This window comes from Diorhabda sublineata, chromosome 4, assembly GCF_026230105.1.
Source record: "Diorhabda sublineata isolate icDioSubl1.1 chromosome 4, icDioSubl1.1, whole genome shotgun sequence".
In the NCBI taxonomy this organism is placed as follows: Eukaryota; Metazoa; Arthropoda; class Insecta; order Coleoptera; family Chrysomelidae; genus Diorhabda; species Diorhabda sublineata.
In genome coordinates this window covers 1,441,575-1,462,126 of record NC_079477.1, presented here as the reverse complement: position 1 = coordinate 1,462,126, position 20,552 = coordinate 1,441,575, and the positions used below count along the sequence as shown (strand labels likewise).

Sequence of the window (20,552 nt, the reverse complement as noted above, 5' to 3'; positions counted from 1 at the left end):
TTGGATGAGTTGGGGGTCCAGGAATTCAGTCACAAATCAACTTCTCTTGATGAAATTGATGCTGGATCTCTTCGGATACAATTGTTTGACTTGGAAACCGAAGACCTGTGTTGGAGCGAGTTCTTAAAACTTTGGAGCAACTTGGATGAGTTGGGGGTCCAGGAATTCAGTCACAAATCAATTTCTCTTGAGGAAATTGATGCAGGATCTCTTCGGATACAATTGTTTGACTTGGAAACCGAAGACCTGTGTTGGAGCGAGTTCTTAAAACTTTGGAGCAACTTGGATGAGTTGGGGGTCCAGGAATTCAGTCACAAATCAATTTCTCTTGAGGAAATTGATGCAGGATCTCTTCGGATACAATTGTTTGACTTGGAAACCGAAGACCTGTGTTGGAGCGAGTTCTTAAAACTTTGGAGCAACTTGGATGAGTTGGGGGTCCAGGAATTCAGTCACAAATCAATTTCTCTTGAGGAAATTGATGCAGGATCTCTTCGGATACAATTGTTTGACTTGGAAACCGAAGACCTGTGTTGGGGCGAGTTCTTAAAACTTTGGAGCAACTTGGATGAGTTGGGGGTCCAGGAATTCAGTCACAAATCAACTTCTCTTGAGGAAATTGATGCTGGATCTCTTCGGATACAATTGTTTGACTTGGAAACCGAAGACCTGTGTTGGAGCGAGTTCTTAAAACTTTGGAGCAACTTGGATGAGTTGGGGGTCCAGGAATTCAGTCACAAATCAATTTCTCTTGATGAAATTGATGCTGGATCTCTTCGGATACAATTGTTTGACTTGGAAATCGAAGACCTGTGTTGGGGCGAGTTCTTAAAACTTTGGAGCAACTTGGATGAGTTGGGGGTCCAGGAATTCAGTCACAAATCAACTTCTCTTGAGGAAATTGATGCTGGATCTCTTCAGATACAATTGTTTGACTTGGAAACCGAAGACCTGTGTTGGAGCGAGTTCTTAAAACTTTGGAGCAACTTGGATGAGTTGGGGGTCCAGGAATTCAGTCACAAATCAACTTCTCTTGAGGAAATTGATGCTGGATCTCTTCAGATACAATTGTTTGACTTGGAAACCGAAGACCTGTGTTGGGGCGAGTTCTTAAAACTTTGGAGCAACTTGGATGAGTTGGGGGTCCAGGAATTCAGTCACAAATCAACTTCTCTTGAGGAAATTGATGCTGGATCTCTTCAGATACAATTGTTTGACTTGGAAACCGAAGACCTGTGTTGGAGCGAGTTCTTAAAACTTTGGAGCAACTTGGATGAGTTGGGGGTCCAGGAATTCAGTCACAAATCAACTTCTCTTGAGGAAATTGATGCTGGATCTCTTCAGATACAATTGTTTGACTTGGAAACCGAAGACCTGTGTTGGGGCGAGTTCTTAAAACTTTGGAGCAACTTGGATGAGTTGGGGGTCCAGGAATTCAGTCACAAATCAACTTTTCTTGATGAAATTGATGCTGGATCTCTTCAGATACAATTGTTTGACTTGGAAATCGAAGACCTGTGTTGGGGCGAGTTCTTAAAACTTTGGAGCAACTTGGATGAGTTGGGGGTCCAGGAATTCAGTCACAAATCAACTTTTCTTGAGGAAATTGATGCAGGATCTCTTCAGATACAATTGTTTGACTTGGAAACCGAAGACCTGTGTTGGGGCGAGTTCTTAAAACTTTGGAGCAACTTGGATGAGTTGGGGGTCCAGGAATTCAGTCACAAATCAACTTCTCTTGATGAAATTGATGCTGGATCTCTTCGGATACAATTGTTTGACTTGGAAACCGAAGACCTGTGTTGGAGCGAGTTCTTAAAACTTTGGAGCAACTTGGATGAGTTGGGGGTCCAGGAATTCAGTCACAAATCAATTTCTCTTGAGGAAATTGATGCAGGATCTCTTCAGATACAATTGTTTGACTTGGAAATCGAAGACCTGTGTTGGGGCGAGTTCTTAAAACTTTGGAGCAACTTGGATGAGTTGGGGGTCCAGGAATTCAGTCACAAATCAACTTCTCTTGAGGAAATTGATGCTGGATCTCTTCAGATACAATTGTTTGACTTGGAAACCGAAGACCTGTGTTGGAGCGAGTTCTTAAAACTTTGGAGCAACTTGGATGAGTTGGGGGTCCAGGAATTCAGTCACAAATCAACTTCTCTTGAGGAAATTGATGCTGGATCTCTTCAGATACAATTGTTTGACTTGGAAACCGAAGACCTGTGTTGGAGCGAGTTCTTAAAACTTTGGAGCAACTTGGATGAGTTGGAGGTCCAGGAATTCAGTCACAAATCAACTTCTCTTGATGAAATTGATGCTGGATCTCTTCAGATACAATTGTTTGACTTGGAAACCGAAGACCTGTGTTGGAGCGAGTTCTTAAAACTTTGGAGCAACTTGGATGAGTTGGGGGTCCAGGAATTCAGTCACAAATCAACTTCTCTTGATGAAATTGATGCTGGATCTCTTCAGATACAATTGTTTGACTTGGAAACCGAAGACCTGTGTTGGAGCGAGTTCTTAAAACTTTGGAGCAACTTGGATGAGTTGGGGGTCCAGGAATTCAGTCACAAATCAACTTCTCTTGAGGAAATTGATGCTGGATCTCTTCAGATACAATTGTTTGACTTGGAAACCGAAGACCTGTGTTGGAGCGAGTTCTTAAAACTTTGGAGCAACTTGGATGAGTTGGGGGTCCAGGAATTCAGTCACAAATCAACTTCTCTTGAGGAAATTGATGCTGGATCTCTTCAGATACAATTGTTTGACTTGGAAACCGAAGACCTGTGTTGGGGCGAGTTCTTAAAACTTTGGAGCAACTTGGATGAGTTGGGGGTCCAGGAATTCAGTCACAAATCAACTTCTCTTGATGAAATTGATGCTGGATCTCTTCAGATACAATTGTTTGACTTGGAAACCGAAGACCTGTGTTGGAGCGAGTTCTTAAAACTTTGGAGCAACTTGGATGAGTTGGGGGTCCAGGAATTCAGTCCCAAATCAACTTCTCTTGATGAAATTGATGCTGGATCTCTTCAGATACAATTGTTTGACTTGGAAACCGAAGACCTGTGTTGGAGCGAGTTCTTAAAACTTTGGAGCAACTTGGATGAGTTGGGGGTCCAGGAATTCAGTCACAAATCAACTTCTCTTGATGAAATTGATGCTGGATCTCTTCAGATACAATTGTTTGACTTGGAAATCGAAGACCTGTGTTGGAGCGAGTTCTTAAAACTTTGGAGCAACTTGGATGAGTTGGGGTCCAGGAATTCAGTCCCAAATCAACTTTTTTTGGGGAAATTGATGCTGGATCTCTTCAGATACAATTGTTTGACTTGGAAATCGAAGACCTGTGTTGGAGCGAGTTCTTAAAACTTTGGAGCAACTTGGATGAGTTGGGGGTCCAGGAATTCAGTCACAAATCAACTTCTCTTGATGAAATTGATGCTGGATCTCTTCGGATACAATTGTTTGACTTGGAAACCGAAGACCTGTGTTGGAGCGAGTTCTTAAAACTTTGGAGCAACTTGGATGAGTTGGGGGTCTAGGAATTCAGTCACAAATCAACTTCTCTTGATGAAATTGATGCTGGATCTCTTCAGATACAATTGTTTGACTTGGAAATCGAAGACCTGTGTTGGAGCGAGTTCTTAAAACTTTTGAGCAACTTGGATGAGTTGGGGGTCCAGGAATTCAGTCACAAATCAACTTCTCTTGAGGAAATTGATGCTGGATCTCTTCAGATACAATTGTTTGACTTGGAAACCGAAGACCTGTGTTGGAGCGAGTTCTTAAAACTTTGGAGCAACTTGGATGAGTTGGAGGTCCAGGAATTCAGTCACAAATCAACTTCTCTTGAGGAAATTGATGCTGGATCTCTTCAGATACAATTGTTTGACTTGGAAACCGAAGACCTGTGTTGGAGCGAGTTCTTAAAACTTTGGAGCAACTTGGATGAGTTGGGGGTCCAGGAATTCAGTCACAAATCAACTTCTCTTGATGAAATTGATGCTGGATCTCTTCAGATACAATTGTTTGACTTGGAAACCGAAGACCTGTGTTGGGGCGAGTTCTTAAAACTTTGGAGCAACTTGGATGAGTTGGGGGTCCAGGAATTCAGTCACAAATCAACTTCTCTTGAGGAAATTGATGCTGGATCTCTTCAGATACAATTGTTTGACTTGGAAACCGAAGACCTGTGTTGGAGCGAGTTCTTAAAACTTTGGAGCAACTTGGATGAGTTGGGGGTCCAGGAATTCAGTCACAAATCAACTTCTCTTGATGAAATTGATGCTGGATCTCTTCAGATACAATTGTTTGACTTGGAAACCGAAGACCTGTGTTGGAGCGAGTTCTTAAAACTTTGGAGCAACTTGGATGAGTTGGGGGTCCAGGAATTCAGTCACAAATCAACTTCTCTTGAGGAAATTGATGCTGGATCTCTTCAGATACAATTGTTTGACTTGGAAACCGAAGACCTGTGTTGGGGCGAGTTCTTAAAACTTTGGAGCAACTTGGATGAGTTGGGGGTCCAGGAATTCAGTCACAAATCAACTTCTCTTGATGAAATTGATGCTGGATCTCTTCAGATACAATTGTTTGACTTGGAAACCGAAGACCTGTGTTGGAGCGAGTTCTTAAAACTTTGGAGCAACTTGGATGAGTTGGGGGTCCAGGAATTCAGTCCCAAATCAACTTCTCTTGATGAAATTGATGCTGGATCTCTTCAGATACAATTGTTTGACTTGGAAACCGAAGACCTGTGTTGGAGCGAGTTCTTAAAACTTTGGAGCAACTTGGATGAGTTGGGGGTCCAGGAATTCAGTCACAAATCAACTTCTCTTGATGAAATTGATGCTGGATCTCTTCAGATACAATTGTTTGACTTGGAAATCGAAGACCTGTGTTGGAGCGAGTTCTTAAAACTTTGGAGCAACTTGGATGAGTTGGGGTCCAGGAATTCAGTCCCAAATCAACTTTTTTTGGGGAAATTGATGCTGGATCTCTTCAGATACAATTGTTTGACTTGGAAATCGAAGACCTGTGTTGGAGCGAGTTCTTAAAACTTTGGAGCAACTTGGATGAGTTGGGGGTCCAGGAATTCAGTCACAAATCAACTTCTCTTGATGAAATTGATGCTGGATCTCTTCGGATACAATTGTTTGACTTGGAAACCGAAGACCTGTGTTGGAGCGAGTTCTTAAAACTTTGGAGCAACTTGGATGAGTTGGGGGTCTAGGAATTCAGTCACAAATCAACTTCTCTTGATGAAATTGATGCTGGATCTCTTCAGATACAATTGTTTGACTTGGAAATCGAAGACCTGTGTTGGAGCGAGTTCTTAAAACTTTTGAGCAACTTGGATGAGTTGGGGGTCCAGGAATTCAGTCACAAATCAACTTCTCTTGAGGAAATTGATGCTGGATCTCTTCAGATACAATTGTTTGACTTGGAAACCGAAGACCTGTGTTGGAGCGAGTTCTTAAAACTTTGGAGCAACTTGGATGAGTTGGGGGTCCAGGAATTCAGTCACAAATCAACTTCTCTTGATGAAATTGATGCTGGATCTCTTCAGATACAATTGTTTGACTTGGAAACCGAAGACCTGTGTTGGGGCGAGTTCTTAAAACTTTGGAGCAACTTGGATGAGTTGGGGGTCCAGGAATTCAGTCACAAATCAACTTCTCTTGAGGAAATTGATGCTGGATCTCTTCAGATACAATTGTTTGACTTGGAAACCGAAGACCTGTGTTGGAGCGAGTTCTTAAAACTTTGGAGCAACTTGGATGAGTTGGGGGTCCAGGAATTCAGTCACAAATCAACTTCTCTTGATGAAATTGATGCTGGATCTCTTCAGATACAATTGTTTGACTTGGAAACCGAAGACCTGTGTTGGAGCGAGTTCTTAAAACTTTGGAGCAACTTGGATGAGTTGGGGGTCCAGGAATTCAGTCACAAATCAACTTCTCTTGAGGAAATTGATGCTGGATCTCTTCAGATACAATTGTTTGACTTGGAAACCGAAGACCTGTGTTGGAGCGAGTTCTTAAAACTTTGGAGCAACTTGGATGAGTTGGGGGTCCAGGAATTCAGTCACAAATCAACTTCTCTTGAGGAAATTGAAGCTGGATCTCTTCAGATACAATTGTTTGACTTGGAAACCGAAGACCTGTGTTGGAGCGAGTTCTTAAAACTTTGGAGCAACTTGGATGAGTTGGAGGTCCAGGAATTCAGTCACAAATCAACTTCTCTTGAGGAAATTGAAGCTGGATCTCTTCAGATACAATTGTTTGACTTGGAAACCGAAGACCTGTGTTGGAGCGAGTTCTTAAAACTTTGGAGCAACTTGGATGAGTTGGGGTCCAGGAATTCAGTCCCAAATCAACTTTTTTTGGGGAAATTGATGCTGGATCTCTTCAGATACAATTGTTTGACTTGGAAATCGAAGACCTGTGTTGGAGCGAGTTCTTAAAACTTTGGAGCAACTTGGATGAGTTGGGGGTCCAGGAATTCAGTCACAAATCAACTTCTCTTGATGAAATTGATGCTGGATCTCTTCAGATACAATTGTTTGATTTGGAAATCGAAAGCTTGTGGAATGGAACTTTCCCAGGACTCTGGAGCAAGATGGAAGAGGTGAAGGTCTAGAAATGCGTGCAAAAGTGCACTAAACTTCCAAAAGATATGGAAAGCCACTGATTTAACTATCCATATTTATGTTTTCATATGTTTAAATATGATATTGTTAGTTTTGAATCAAAAATCAAAAGTATAATCAAGAAAAAACGAAAATTTTCTCCAACCGAACGGCTATAAAATATTTTCTACGCCGTTTCCAATTGCTTAATGCTGATTAAAAGCTCGATGACATCGAAGAAATATATTCGGATACCAAATCATCCGATTAACGTGGTTTTTAGTATTCGTTATTTGTATTTTTATCGACACTCTGTATATATTGAATTCAAGATCAAATATGCCGTACAGTATACGATTCATAAAGCGACTTTTTTCTCGTAAAATAATAAATCTTGTGACCTCTGCCAACCAAAGCGCCGTATTAGTTAAATGGTGCGGTAAAATCGCAGCTCTTCGTATTCTTCTTCTTTTCCGTCGTGAAATATTGGCACGGCACTTCCTCTTCAGATTATTTTATACACTAGAACAATTTGAAAATATACTTTTGGCACCGTTAATGGCCGCATTAATGTCCTACGGATAAGACAGATCAAAACTAAATGAATACGACGATTATAACAATATAATAAGAGACGGAAAGAAATTCGAAATAATATCTGGAATAATGGAAAGCGAGAATGGAGAAAAGGTTTTAAGATCGTTAGACCAAATTGAATCAACGAAATGACGAAGAACTGAAGCCGAAAATACGATGATAATAATAACATAGGAAGAAACTAAGTGGATGAAGCGCGAAAAAGAAGAAGAGAACCTTCAGCAAATCACTGAGACATGGGATAAGCGATAAAACTTCTGCTTAAAATGTCTGCAAGGAGTTATCCTGGGTTTAAACTGCGCTTGCTTGAAAAATAGCGCTTGAATATATCCTGGGTTCAACCTGATCCTACTTTAAATGTCTGCAAGGAGTTATCCTGGGTTTAAACTGCTCCTGCTTGAAAAATAGCGCTTGAATATATCCTGGGTTCAAACTGACCCTACTTTAAATGTCTGCAAGGAGTTATCCTGGGTTTAAACTGCGCTTGCTTGAAAAATAGCGCTTGAATATATCCTGGGTTCAAACTGACCCTACTAGAAATGTCTTCAAGGAGTTATCCTGGGTTTAAACTGCGCTTGCTTGAAAAATAGCGCTTGAATATATCCTGGGTTCAAACTGACCCTACTTTAAATGTCTGCAAGGAGTTATCCTGGGTTTAAACTGCTCCTGCTTGAAAAATAGCGCTTGAATATATCCTGGGTTCAACCTGATCCTACTTTAAATGTCTGCAAGGAGTTATCCTGGGTTTAAACTGCTCCTGCTTGAAAAATAGCGCTTGAATATATCCTAGGTTCAACCTGATCCTACTTTAAATGTCTGCAAGGAGTTATCCTGGGTTTAAACTGCGCTTGCTTGAAAAATAGCGCTTGAATATATCCTGGGTTCAACCTGATCCTACTTTAAATGTCTGCAAGGAGTTATCCTGGGTTTAAACTGCGCTTGCTTGAAAAATAGCGCTTGAATATATCCTGGGTTCAACCTGATCCTACTTTAAATGTCTGCAAGGAGTTATCCTGGGTTTAAACTGCTCCTGCTTGAAAAATAGCGCTTGAATATATCCTGGGTTCAACCTGATCCTACTTTAAATGTCTGCAAGGAGTTATCCTGGGTTTAAACTGCTCCTGCTTGAAAAATAGCGCTTGAATATATCCTGGGTTCAAACTGACCCTACTAGAAATGTCTTCAAGGAGTTATCCTGGGTTTAAACTGCGCTTGCTTGAAAAATAGCGCTTGAATATATCCTGGGTTCAAACTGACCCTACTAGAAATGTCTTCAAGGAGTTATCCTGGGTTTAAACTGCTCCTGCTTGAAAAATAGCGCTAGAATATATCCTGGGTTCAACCTGATCCTACTTTAAATGTCTGCAAGGAGTTATCCTGGGTTTAAACTGCTCCTGCTTGAAAAATAGCGCTTGAATATATCCTGGGTTCAAACTGACCCTACTAGAAATGTCTTCAAGGAGTTATCCTGGGTTTAAACTGCTCCTGCTTGAAAAATAGCGCTTGAATATATCCTGGGTTCAAACTGACCCTACTAGAAATGTCTTCAAGGAGTTATCCTGGGTTTAAACTGCTCCTGCTTGAAATATAGCGCTTGAATATATCCTGGGTTCAAACTGACCCTACTTTAAATGTCTGCAAGGAGTTATCCTGGGTTTAAACTGCTCCTGCTTGAAAAATAGCGCTAGAATATATCCTGGGTTCAACCTGATCCTACTTTAAATGTCTGCAAGGAGTTATCCTGGGTTTAAACTGCTCCTGCTTGAAAAATAGCGCTTGAATATATCCTGGGTTCAAACTGACCCTACTAGAAATGTCTTCAAGGAGTTATCCTGGGTTTAAACTGCTCCTGCTTGAAATATAGCGCTTGAATATATCCTGGGTTCAAACTGACCCTACTTTAAATGTCTGCAAGGAGTTATCCTGGGTTTAAACTGCTCCTGCTTGAAAAATAGCGCTTGAATATATCCTGGGTTCAAACTGACCCTACTAGAAATGTCTTCAAGGAGTTAACCTGGGTTTAAACTGCTCCTGCTTGAAATATAGCGCTTGAATATATCCTGGGTTCAAACTGACCCTACTTTAAATGTCTGCAAGGCGTTATCCTGGGTTTAAACTGCTCCTGCTTGAAAAATAGCGCTTGAATATATCCTGGGTTCAAACTGACCCTACTAGAAATGTCTTCAAGGAGTTATCCTGGGTTTAAACTGCGCTTGCTTGAAAAATAGCGCTTGAATATATCCTGGGTTCAAACTGACCCTACTAGAAATGTCTTCAAGGAGTTATCCTGGGTTTAAACTGCTCCTGCTTGAAAAATAGCGCTAGAATATATCCTGGGTTCAACCTGATCCTACTTTAAATGTCTGCAAGGAGTTATCCTGGGTTTAAACTGCTCCTGCTTGAAAAATAGCGCTTGAATATATCCTGGGTTCAAACTGACCCTACTAGAAATGTCTTCAAGGAGTTATCCTGGGTTTAAACTGCTCCTGCTTGAAAAATAGCGCTTGAATATATCCTGGGTTCAAACTGACCCTACTAGAAATGTCTTCAAGGAGTTATCCTGGGTTTAAACTGCTCCTGCTTGAAATATAGCGCTTGAATATATCCTGGGTTCAAACTGACCCTACTTTAAATGTCTGCAAGGAGTTATCCTGGGTTTAAACTGCTCCTGCTTGAAAAATAGCGCTAGAATATATCCTGGGTTCAACCTGATCCTACTTTAAATGTCTGCAAGGAGTTATCCTGGGTTTAAACTGCTCCTGCTTGAAAAATAGCGCTTGAATATATCCTGGGTTCAAACTGACCCTACTAGAAATGTCTTCAAGGAGTTATCCTGGGTTTAAACTGCTCCTGCTTGAAATATAGCGCTTGAATATATCCTGGGTTCAAACTGACCCTACTTTAAATGTCTGCAAGGAGTTATCCTGGGTTTAAACTGCTCCTGCTTGAAAAATAGCGCTTGAATATATCCTGGGTTCAAACTGACCCTACTTTAAATGTCTGCAAGGCGTTATCCTGGGTTTAAACTGCTCCTGCTTGAAAAATAGCGCTTGAATATATCCTGGGTTCAAACTGACCCTACTAGAAATGTCTTCAAGGAGTTATCCTGGGTTTAAACTGCTCCTGCTTGAAAAATAGCGCTAGAATATATCCTGGGTTCAACCTGATCCTACTTTAAATGTCTGCAAGGAGTTATCCTGGGTTTAAACTGCTCCTGCTTGAAAAATAGCGCTTGAATATATCCTGGGTTCAAACTGACCCTACTAGAAATGTCTTCAAGGAGTTATCCTGGGTTTAAACTGCTCCTGCTTGAAAAATAGCGCTTGAATATATCCTGGGTTCAACCTGATCCTACTTTAAATGTCTTCAAGCAATTATCCTGGGTTTAAACTGCTCTTGCTTGAAATATAGCGCTTGAATATATCCTGGGTTCAAACTGATCCCATTTTAAATGTTTTCAAGGACTTATCCTGGGTTTAAACAGCTCCTGGTTAAAGAATGAGCGAGGATAGACATCCTGCTCAATGGACGTGTACTAAAGGATTCAAAGTGAATGATTTAGGTATCGAGAAGCCTTAGGTAGTTTTCCATACCAAGTACGCCTTCAAAATATATCACTTAGTCCTCTGAATTGTTAAATTTCACGTGTTTATCATGGAAGAATTTTCCATTTAACATTCCAAGCGGGTAAAACGGAATGTGTAAAAGTCATATTTCCTTGGTAGAAAAGTTTCCATTTTCAAATAAACCAACATTTAAATTTCTCATTTTTACCAAGCAAGGATTCAATTTATAAGATCTCTGCCGTACAAGATAACTCTGACAAATTATGTGGCGCGGTCGCTTGGGATTCCCCTAATCTGACAAACAATGAAACCGCGCTGAAAATGGACCTTTCGCCGTTCAGTTTTCCCATTTTCGAATGGTAACGGTAATGCCGCAATCTAGCCAGGTCATCTTTCATTAGGTGTTGGATATCGTTCGGGAATAGCATTAGGAGGATTTACAAGGATTCCGGGATGTTATTGGGAAATAAGTTTTCGTGTCCTATCGTAAAAACTCGTTTTCAACTTTGATATAATACTTTGAACAATCCAAAAATATATGGAATTGAGATTAGAGATGTGTTTTTTCTTTATATAGAGTTTATTTTCGTAATTAAGATGAGTTTGTATATTTTGACGGCTGATTTATGATTTAACTACACTATTCACTAATTTATTGGAGAACTTAGATGCGCGCCAGCTTGGCAATTTGCGAAAAACTGTGTCGTGATGAATTTTTGATAAATGAAAATAGAAGTTACTTGAATGGAAATTGTAGTTGAGTTATAAAATTTCGTTAGAAATAAAATTCTATCCGTCTATCTTGTAGACATATTTTATCGTGACCGATGCAGTGCTTAATATATAAAGTTTAAACGTTTGTTCGATCGTTGCAAGTCAAATTTGGATTTTTCAATTTCTTCGTATCAAAAATTTGAGTTTTCCTACTTTTTTATCGTAAATTTTCGAGTTTTTCAAATTTTTTTCGAATATTTCGAATTGTTTTTATTGATAACTTCGAATTTTCCATTTTTTTTTCAGTAGTTTTGGATTATTCAATTTTTTGCATCAAAAATTTGAGTTTTCCTACTTTTTATCGAAATTTTCGGGTTTTTTCAAATTTTTATCGAATATTTCGAATTGTTTTTATTGATAATTTCGAATTTTCCATTTTTTATCAATAGTTTTGGATTTTTCGATATTTTGTGTGTAAAATTTGGATTTTTCAATTTATTTGTATCGAAAATTTGAGTTTTCCTACTTTTTTATGGTAAATTTCGAGTTTTTTCAAATTTTTATCGAATATTTCGAATTTTTTTTTATTTATAACTTCGAATTTTCCATTTTTTTATCAATAGTTTTGGATTTTTCAATTTCTTTGAATCAAAAATTTGAGTTTTCCTACTTTTTATCGAAATTTTCGGGTTTTTTCAAATTTTTATCGAATATTTCGAATTGTTTTTATTGATAATTTCGAATTTTCCATTTTTTTATCAATAGTTTTGGATTTTTCGATATTTTGTGTGTAAAATTTGGATTTTTCAATTTATTTGTATCGAAAATTTGAGTTTTCCTACTTTTTTATGGTAAATTTCGAGTTTTTTCAAATTTTTATCGAATATTTCGAATTTTTTTTATTTATAACTTCGAATTTTCCATTTTTTTTTCAGTAGTTTTGGATTATTCAATTTTTTGCATCAAAAATTTGAGTTTTCCTACTTTTTTATGGTAAATTTCGAGTTTTTTTAAATTTTTATCGAATATTTCGAATTTTTTTTATTTATAACTTCGAATTTTCCATTTTTTATCAATAGTTTTGGATTTTTCGATATTTTGTGTGTAAAATTTGGATTTTTCAATTTATTTGTATCGAAAATTTGAGTTTTCCTACTTTTTTATGGTAAATTTCGAGTTTTTTCAAATTTTTATCGAATATTTCGAATTTTTTTTATTTATAACTTCGAATTTTCCATTTTTTATCAATAGTTTTGGATTTTTCGATATTTTGTGTGTAAAATTTGGATTTTTCAATTTATTTGTATCGAAAATTTGAGTTTTCCTACTTTTTTATGGTAAATTTCGAGTTTTTTCAAATTTTTATCGAATATTTCGAATTTTTTTTATTTATAACTTCGAATTTTCCATTTTTTCATCAATAGTTTTGGATTTTTCAATTTCTTTGAATCAAAAATTTGAGTTTTCCTACTTTTTTATCGAAATTTTCGGGTTTTTTCAAATTTTTATTGAATATTTCGAATTTTTTTTATTTATAACTTCGAATTTTCCATTTTATTATTAATGGTTTTTGATTTTACGATATTTTGTTCGAAAAATTTGTGTTTTTTTATCGATAATTTCCAGTTTTTCAATTATTTTATTAAAAATTCCAATTATTTCCAATTTTTTCATCGATAACTTTGAGTTTTCCATTTTTCTATGTTTCGTGTGAAAAATTTGGATTTTCAATTCATTTTTATCAATAATTTGAGTTTTCTACGTTTTTTATCGAAATTTTCGAGTTTTTCAAATTTTTATCGAATATTTCAAATTTTCCATTTTTTTTTCAATAATTTTTGAACTTTTACCAAAACTCTTGCATTTTTCTATATTTCGTGTGAAAAATTTGGATTTTCAATTCATTTTTATCAATAATTTGAGTTTTTTACGTTTTTTATCGAAATTTTCAAGATTTTCTAATTTTTTATCGAAAATTTCGAACTTTTCCTTTTTTTATCCAAACTTTCGAACTTTGTCATTGATAACTTCGAGTTTTTCATTAATAATTTTGGATTTTTCGATATTTTGTGTGAAAAATTTGAGTTTTTCTACTTTTTATAGTAAATTTAGAATTTTTCAAATTTTTTTTCGAATATTTCGATTTGTTTTTATTGATAACTTCGAATTTTTCATTTTTTATCGATAGTTTTGGATTTTTCGATATTTCTTTCGAAAAATTTGTGTTTTTTTATCAATAATTTCCAGTTTTTCAATTCTTTTATTAAAAATTTCAAATATTTCCAATTTTTCCATTCATAACTTTGAGTTTTCCATTTTTCTATGTTTCTATGTATCAAAAATTCGAGTTTTTCTACTTTTTATATCGAAATTTTCGAGTTTTTCAAATTTTTATCGAATATTTCGAACTTTTCCTTTTTTTATCCAAACTTTCGAACTTTTTCATTGATAACTTCGAGTTTTTCATTTATAGTTTTGGATTTTTCGATTTTGTGTGAAAAATTTGGATTTTTCAATTTATTTGTATCATAAAATTGAATTTTTCTACTTTTTTATCGAAATTTTCGGGTTTTTTCAAATTTTTATCGAATTTTCCATTTTTTTTTAATAATTTTTGGACTTTTATCAATACTTTTGCATTTTTCTATATTTCGTGTGAAAAATTTGTATTTTTCAATTTCTTTTTTCCAATAATTTTGCCCAAGACGATTGTTCCAACGCACTCGTTCGACAATACGTTCTGGTTAGTTCCACCATTTAAAACGTCAAACTTCGTGATGTCAGACTTGACATAACATAACAAAACATCAGTGTTGCCATATCTCAAAACTCAAGTACCAACCCTCGTATCAACTGGTACGATAAGGATTTTTCGTCTTTGTTTAGTACGTTACGTCAACGTGAGATAAAATTTGATCGATTCTATATGAAAGGTAAACAAATAAATAACGAATGAGGTTTAAAAGGAATTATCAGATAAACAAACATACGGAAACGGAAATCGTCTCCATCATGAATCTTCTTTTTCAGGTCGTCGCCAAAGATTTCTTCGGGAGAATTATTGGAAAGTCTTCAAACACTAAAGGTGAGTTTCGAGTTTTTTTATTTTTTTTGTCGTTTAACGGGAATTTCGCTCGGTGCATTTTCCAACCAATAGGAAATTACCGAGAATGAGTGCAAACATTTAATATGACAATGAAGGGCATTAAGAAGAAGTCGAATGGCAATTTGTGTGGGCAAATACGGTGATCGTAGAACATGCGCCAACGAATTTCATCCGAAAGCAATTACAGATGAATTACCGCTTCAACAAATCCCTTAATTAAACCAAACTTTCGACAAGGGCGTAACGATCGACGGTAGACATTATTTTATACCCAGAAGGAATTGTTCAATTTTTTTTTTCAGTTTTAGAACGATTTTCGAGTGAGATTGAATATCGAAAGTTAAAAACCAAAAATTTGGATTTTTAAAGTTTTTTGAAGCAAAAATTTGAGTTTTTCTAATTTTTTATCGAAAATTTCGAACTTTTCAATTTTTTTATCGAATTTTTCGATTTTTTTTTATTGATGATTTCGAATTTTCCATTTTTTTATCAATAGTTTTGGATTTTTCGATATTTCGTGTGAAAAATTTGGATTTTTCAATTTATTTGTATCGAAAATTTGAGTTTTCCAACTTTTTTATCGAAATTTTTGGGTTTTTATCGAATATTTCGAATTGTTTTTATTGATAATTTCGAATTTTACATTTTTTCATCAATAGTTTTGGATTTTTTGATATTTCGTGTGAAAAATTTGGATTTTTCAATTTATTTGTATCGAAAATTTGAGTTTTCCAACTTTTTTATCGAAATTTTTGGGTTTTTATCGAATATTTCGAATTGTTTTTATTGATAATTTCGAATTTTACATTTTTTCATCAATAGTTTTGGATTTTTTGATATTTCGTGTGAAAAATTTGGATTTTTCAATTTATTTGTATCGAAAATTTGAGTTTTCCAACTTTTTTATCGAAATTTTTGAGTTTTTCAAATTTTTATCGAATATTTCGAATTGTTTTTATTGATAATTTCGAATTTTACATTTTTTCATCAATAGTTTTGGATTTTTTGATATTTCGTGTGAAAAATTTGGATTTTTCAATTTATTTGTATCGAAAATTTGAGTTTTCCAACTTTTTTATCGAAATTTTTGGGTTTTTATCGAATATTTCGAATTGTTTTTATTGATAATTTCGAATTTTACATTTTTTCATCAATAGTTTTGGATTTTTTGATATTTCGTGTGAAAAATTTGGATTTTTCAATTTATTTGTATCGAAAATTTGAGTTTTCCTACTTTTTTATTGAAATTTTCGAGTTTTTCAAATTTTTATCGAATATTTCGAATTTTTTTTATTGATAACTTTGAATTTTCCATTTTTTTTTTCAATATTTTTGGATTTTTCGATATTTCGTGTGAAAAATTTGGATTTTTCAATTTATTTGTATCGAAAATTTGAGTTTTCCAACTTTTTTATCGAAATTTTTGAGTTTTTCAAATTTTTATCGAATATTTCGAATTTTTTTCATTGGTAACTTCGAATTTTTCATTGTTTATTAATAGTTTTGGATTTTTCGATATTTCGTGTGAAAAATTTGCATTTTTCAATTTCTTTATTGCTAAAATTTGAGTTTTTCTACTTTTTTAACGAAAATTTCGAGTTTTTCTACTTTTTTAACGAAAATTTCGAGTTTTTCAAGTTTTTATCGAATATTTCGAATTGTTTTTATTGATAATTTCGAATTTTCCATTGTTTATTAATAGTTTTGGATTTTTCGATATTTCGTGTGAAAAATTTGGATTTTTCAATTTATTTGTATCGAAAATTTGAATTTTCCAACTTTTTTATCGAAATTTTTGGGTTTTTATCGAATATTTCGAATTGTTTTTATTGATAATTTCGAATTTTACATTTTTTCATCAATAGTTTTGGATTTTTTGATATTTCGTGTGAAAAATTTGGATTTTTCAATTTATTTGTATCGAAAATTTGAGTTTTCCTACTTTTTTATTGAAATTTTCGAGTTTTTCAAATTTTTATCGAATATTTCGAATTTTTTTTATTGATAACTTTGAATTTTCCATTTTTTTTTCAATATTTTTGGATTTTTCGATATTTCGTGTGAAAAATTTGGATTTTTCAATTTATTTGTATCGAAAATTTGAGTTTTCCAACTTTTTTATCGAAATTTTTGAGTTTTTCAAATTTTTATCGAATATTTCGAATTTTTTTCATTGGTAACTTCGAATTTTTCATTGTTTATTAATAGTTTTGGATTTTTCGATATTTCGTGTGAAAAATTTGCATTTTTCAATTTCTTTATTGCTAAAATTTGAGTTTTTCTACTTTTTTAACGAAAATTTCGAGTTTTTCAAGTTTTTATCGAATATTTCGAATTGTTTTTATTGATAATTTCGAATTTTCCATTGTTTATTAATAGTTTTGGATTTTTCGATATTTCGTGTGAAAAATTTGGATTTTTCAATTTATTTGTATCGAAAATTTGAGTTTTCCAACTTTTTTATCGAAATTTTTGGGTTTTTATCGAATATTTCGAATTGTTTTTATTGATAATTTCGAATTTTACATTTTTTCATCAATAGTTTTGGATTTTTTGATATTTCGTGTGAAAAATTTGGATTTTTCAATTCATTTGTATCGAAAATTTGAGTTTTCCTACTTTATTATCGAAATTTTCGGGTTTTTTCAAATTTTTATCGAATATTTCGAATTGTTTTTATTGATAATTTCGATTTTCCATTTTTTTATCAATAGTTTTGGATTTTTCGATATTTTATGTGTGAAATTTGGATTTTTCAATTTATCTGTATCGAAAATTTGAGTTTTCCTACTTTTTTATTGAAATTTTCGAGTTTTTCAAATTTTTATCGAATATTTCGAATTTTTTTTATTGATAACTTTGAATTTTCCATTTTTTTTTCAATATTTTTGGATTTTTCGATATTTCGTGTGTAAAATTTGGATTTTCCAATTTCTTTGTATCAAAAATTTGAGTTTTTCTACTTTTTTTATCGAAAATTTCGTTTTTTTTCAAATTTTTATCGAATATTTCCATTTTTTTATTGAAAGTTTTGGATTTTTCCATCTTTATTGTGAGAAATTTGGATTTTTCCATCTTTAGTGTGAGAAATTTGTATTTTTCAATTTCTTTATTACAAAAATTTGAGTTTTCCCACTTTTTCATTGATAATTTCCAATTTTTCAAATCTTTTATTAAAAATTTCGAATATTTCCAATTTTTTTTGTTGATAACTTCGAATATTCACTTTTTTTAACAATTTCTTTATAGCAAAAATTTGAGTTTCTCTACTTTTTTATCGAAAATTTCAAGTTTTTCAATTTCTCTATTGAAAACTTCAAAATTATTCAATTTTTGTATCGAATATTCAAAATTTTGTATCGATAATTTCGAAGTTTTCAATTTTTTTATTGACAATTTTAAATTTTATATCTTTTTTTTTTCAATTTACATTTCCAAAATCTAACAAATGTCTCTTTTCGATGAAAAAAATTATTTTTCAATCAATGATTTTTCAAAAATCTTTCATCACAAAGAAAATTTTATACAAAAATTTCATTCCCCAAAATTTTTTGCTCATAACTTATTTTTATAAAACTGATTTTGTGGTAATTTTACCTTGCAACACGTACCAACTATGAAATTTTTTAAAAATACCTCAAAAACAAACCACATTGAAAATTTTGAATCCATATTTTAGCTAATTACATCTATAATATTTTATATCATTATTTTTCGAAATTTCGTACTCTATTTACCTCATGATACGCCCCTGGTTCTTCCTTCAAGTTTTAATTACAAAAGACTTAACTAATTTCGTTGTTGGAGTGAGACTAGAAAGCAGATTTATCTAGATAAATTTTGATTATTCTCTCATCAACCGTTTCCTTAATAATGATTTCGAGAAGTAACGTTCATTTATATCTTCATTAATATCCATTATCAATTAATCAAACTTCGAATTACACCACAAAAATCGATCTCATAAAATAAATACAAGAAATTACATATTTTTCGATGGTCTCTAATGAATCTTCTTCTATTTTGTAATACTGGTCTTAGTTATTATGAGTTATTCGTTTGTACACTTTTGTTATTTCGTAATTTATAACTAAAATATTACAACTAAATAGACCAAATTGTTTATAATTTTTTCATGTGAAAAATGATTAAAATGCGTGTTTTATTAAATTCTTCTTTAAAATCAATAATTGGTATTAACTTTGTAGATATTTTTTGTAAATATGGCAACGCTGCAATATTAGTTTACGAAGTATGTTTTTGGTGCAAAAAATATCTACACGTGCTTATATTAGATAATTGTCGTGTCTAAAGTATGATTATTTTATCAAAATACAATACTTATAATAAAAAATATATAAATGTTTTATATTTGGAGAGGATTTGAGGTATTTGAAGACCACAAAATTCTATTGTGTATTGCGTATTCATTTACTGATAAACAAACAACGAAGCAAAGTGATGAGAATAATTTAAAAATATACTGTTGTAAATTCTACGGTCACCATATTAACGTTGTTTAAAACTATACTTAATCCTATAAAGATTTGTTTTCAACTTTTCCACTCATAAACAATTTTAAAAACAACATTCGATAATTATATAAAATTTATTAATAAAACTCTTTGTTTTGATGTTTTTGACATCTAACTATTCGTCTTCTTTTTTTGTTACACTGACCTAAGTTACTACAGACTATTCAGCTGAATGCTGTTTGGATATTTTTATAAATCTCGTAGTTGCAAACTTGAGCGGTTTTTTATTTTCAGGTAAAACAGGTCCGGAGTTGAACAACGATATTTGGTATCAATATAAAGAAGGTTATAATAACGCCGTTCGTAAACGAATAAAAATGTCAGATATATTATAACCAATACGAAAATATGATTGAAATTTATTTTATTATTATCATTATTAATTATATAGCTAGTGAAAATAAATATTTACAAATTAACTTTATCTTTATTTTCTTATTCCCTACAAAAAATATTCACAGGGTGATATTTTGAAAGTAAACTTTGACGTTGATATATATATATATATATATATATATATATATATATATATATATATATATATATATATATATATATATACGGGGAGTTTCAAAAAGTCTAAACTATATTGTGAAAATTATTTTTATTATCCATTTAAAAAAAAAATGGGAAGGTTGTCGAAATGTGCAATTTGAGCTGTCAAAACTATAAATTTTCAAATGGTATACAGAGGAGATCGAAAAATAAGAATTTTATTTCACATTTTACTTCTTAGATCTTTTTGTATGTTTTGCGTGATAATTTGTGTTCTTATGAAAATGAAATGAAAAAAATACCGAATTTTGGCCCGATTGGTACAATAATAAATGAGATACAAGGTCTTTTTGCCCTGTAAAAATTGCTTATGACGTTTTGGCCTGTCCGACTACGTCACGTATCCGCCATTTTTCGCCGGGCCATTGTTCCAGGACGCCATTTTTTCTCCATTCCGCCATTTTTCCTCCACGCCGCCAATAATTCAAATTCAATTTTTTTCACGTACTTATTTGGAATATAAATTAACAAGAGTCATAAATTCCGAATAGAGTATAGAGACGCAGTATGCACCAGATGTTCTTTTGGAGTTTGTAAGAATGTCGATGAAATATTGCCCGAAAATAATCAAGATAATTACTAGGAAAAGGATTGTTTTGTAAGAAAGTTACAATTTATGGGTTTTGTTGTAATTGTTTGCGAAAGGAATTATTTCCCCTACTAATGGAGTAAACTTACACAAGTTTATAATATACGAGCGAGTTTTCAACTTTGGTACAATAAATTTTAACAGAAGTTGTTTCCTAGAAACTCATTTCTCACATATTATAATGGATACTCGATCGTTTTTGTGCCAACTCGTGATCGTGTTTGTCTTGAAGATTAGACAACTCGTATTTCGGGAT

At 33.3% G+C, this 20,552-nt stretch overlaps 1 protein-coding gene across 2 annotated transcripts in view; it reads left to right on the top strand.

Moving 5' to 3' along the window:
• Positions 1-19,571, top strand: part of LOC130443490 (chromosome transmission fidelity protein 18 homolog) — a 44,881-nt gene extending 25,310 nt beyond the window's left edge. For both annotated transcript variants that reach the window (XM_056778161.1, XM_056778160.1), the window contains exons 9-10: positions 14,542-14,596; positions 19,387-19,571. In XM_056778161.1, coding sequence (XP_056634139.1) covers positions 14,542-14,596; positions 19,387-19,487 — 156 coding nt within the window. In that variant the 3' untranslated portion in view covers positions 19,488-19,571. The remainder of the gene's footprint in view (positions 1-14,541; positions 14,597-19,386) is intronic.
• The last annotated feature ends 981 nt before the right edge of the window (positions 19,572-20,552 follow it).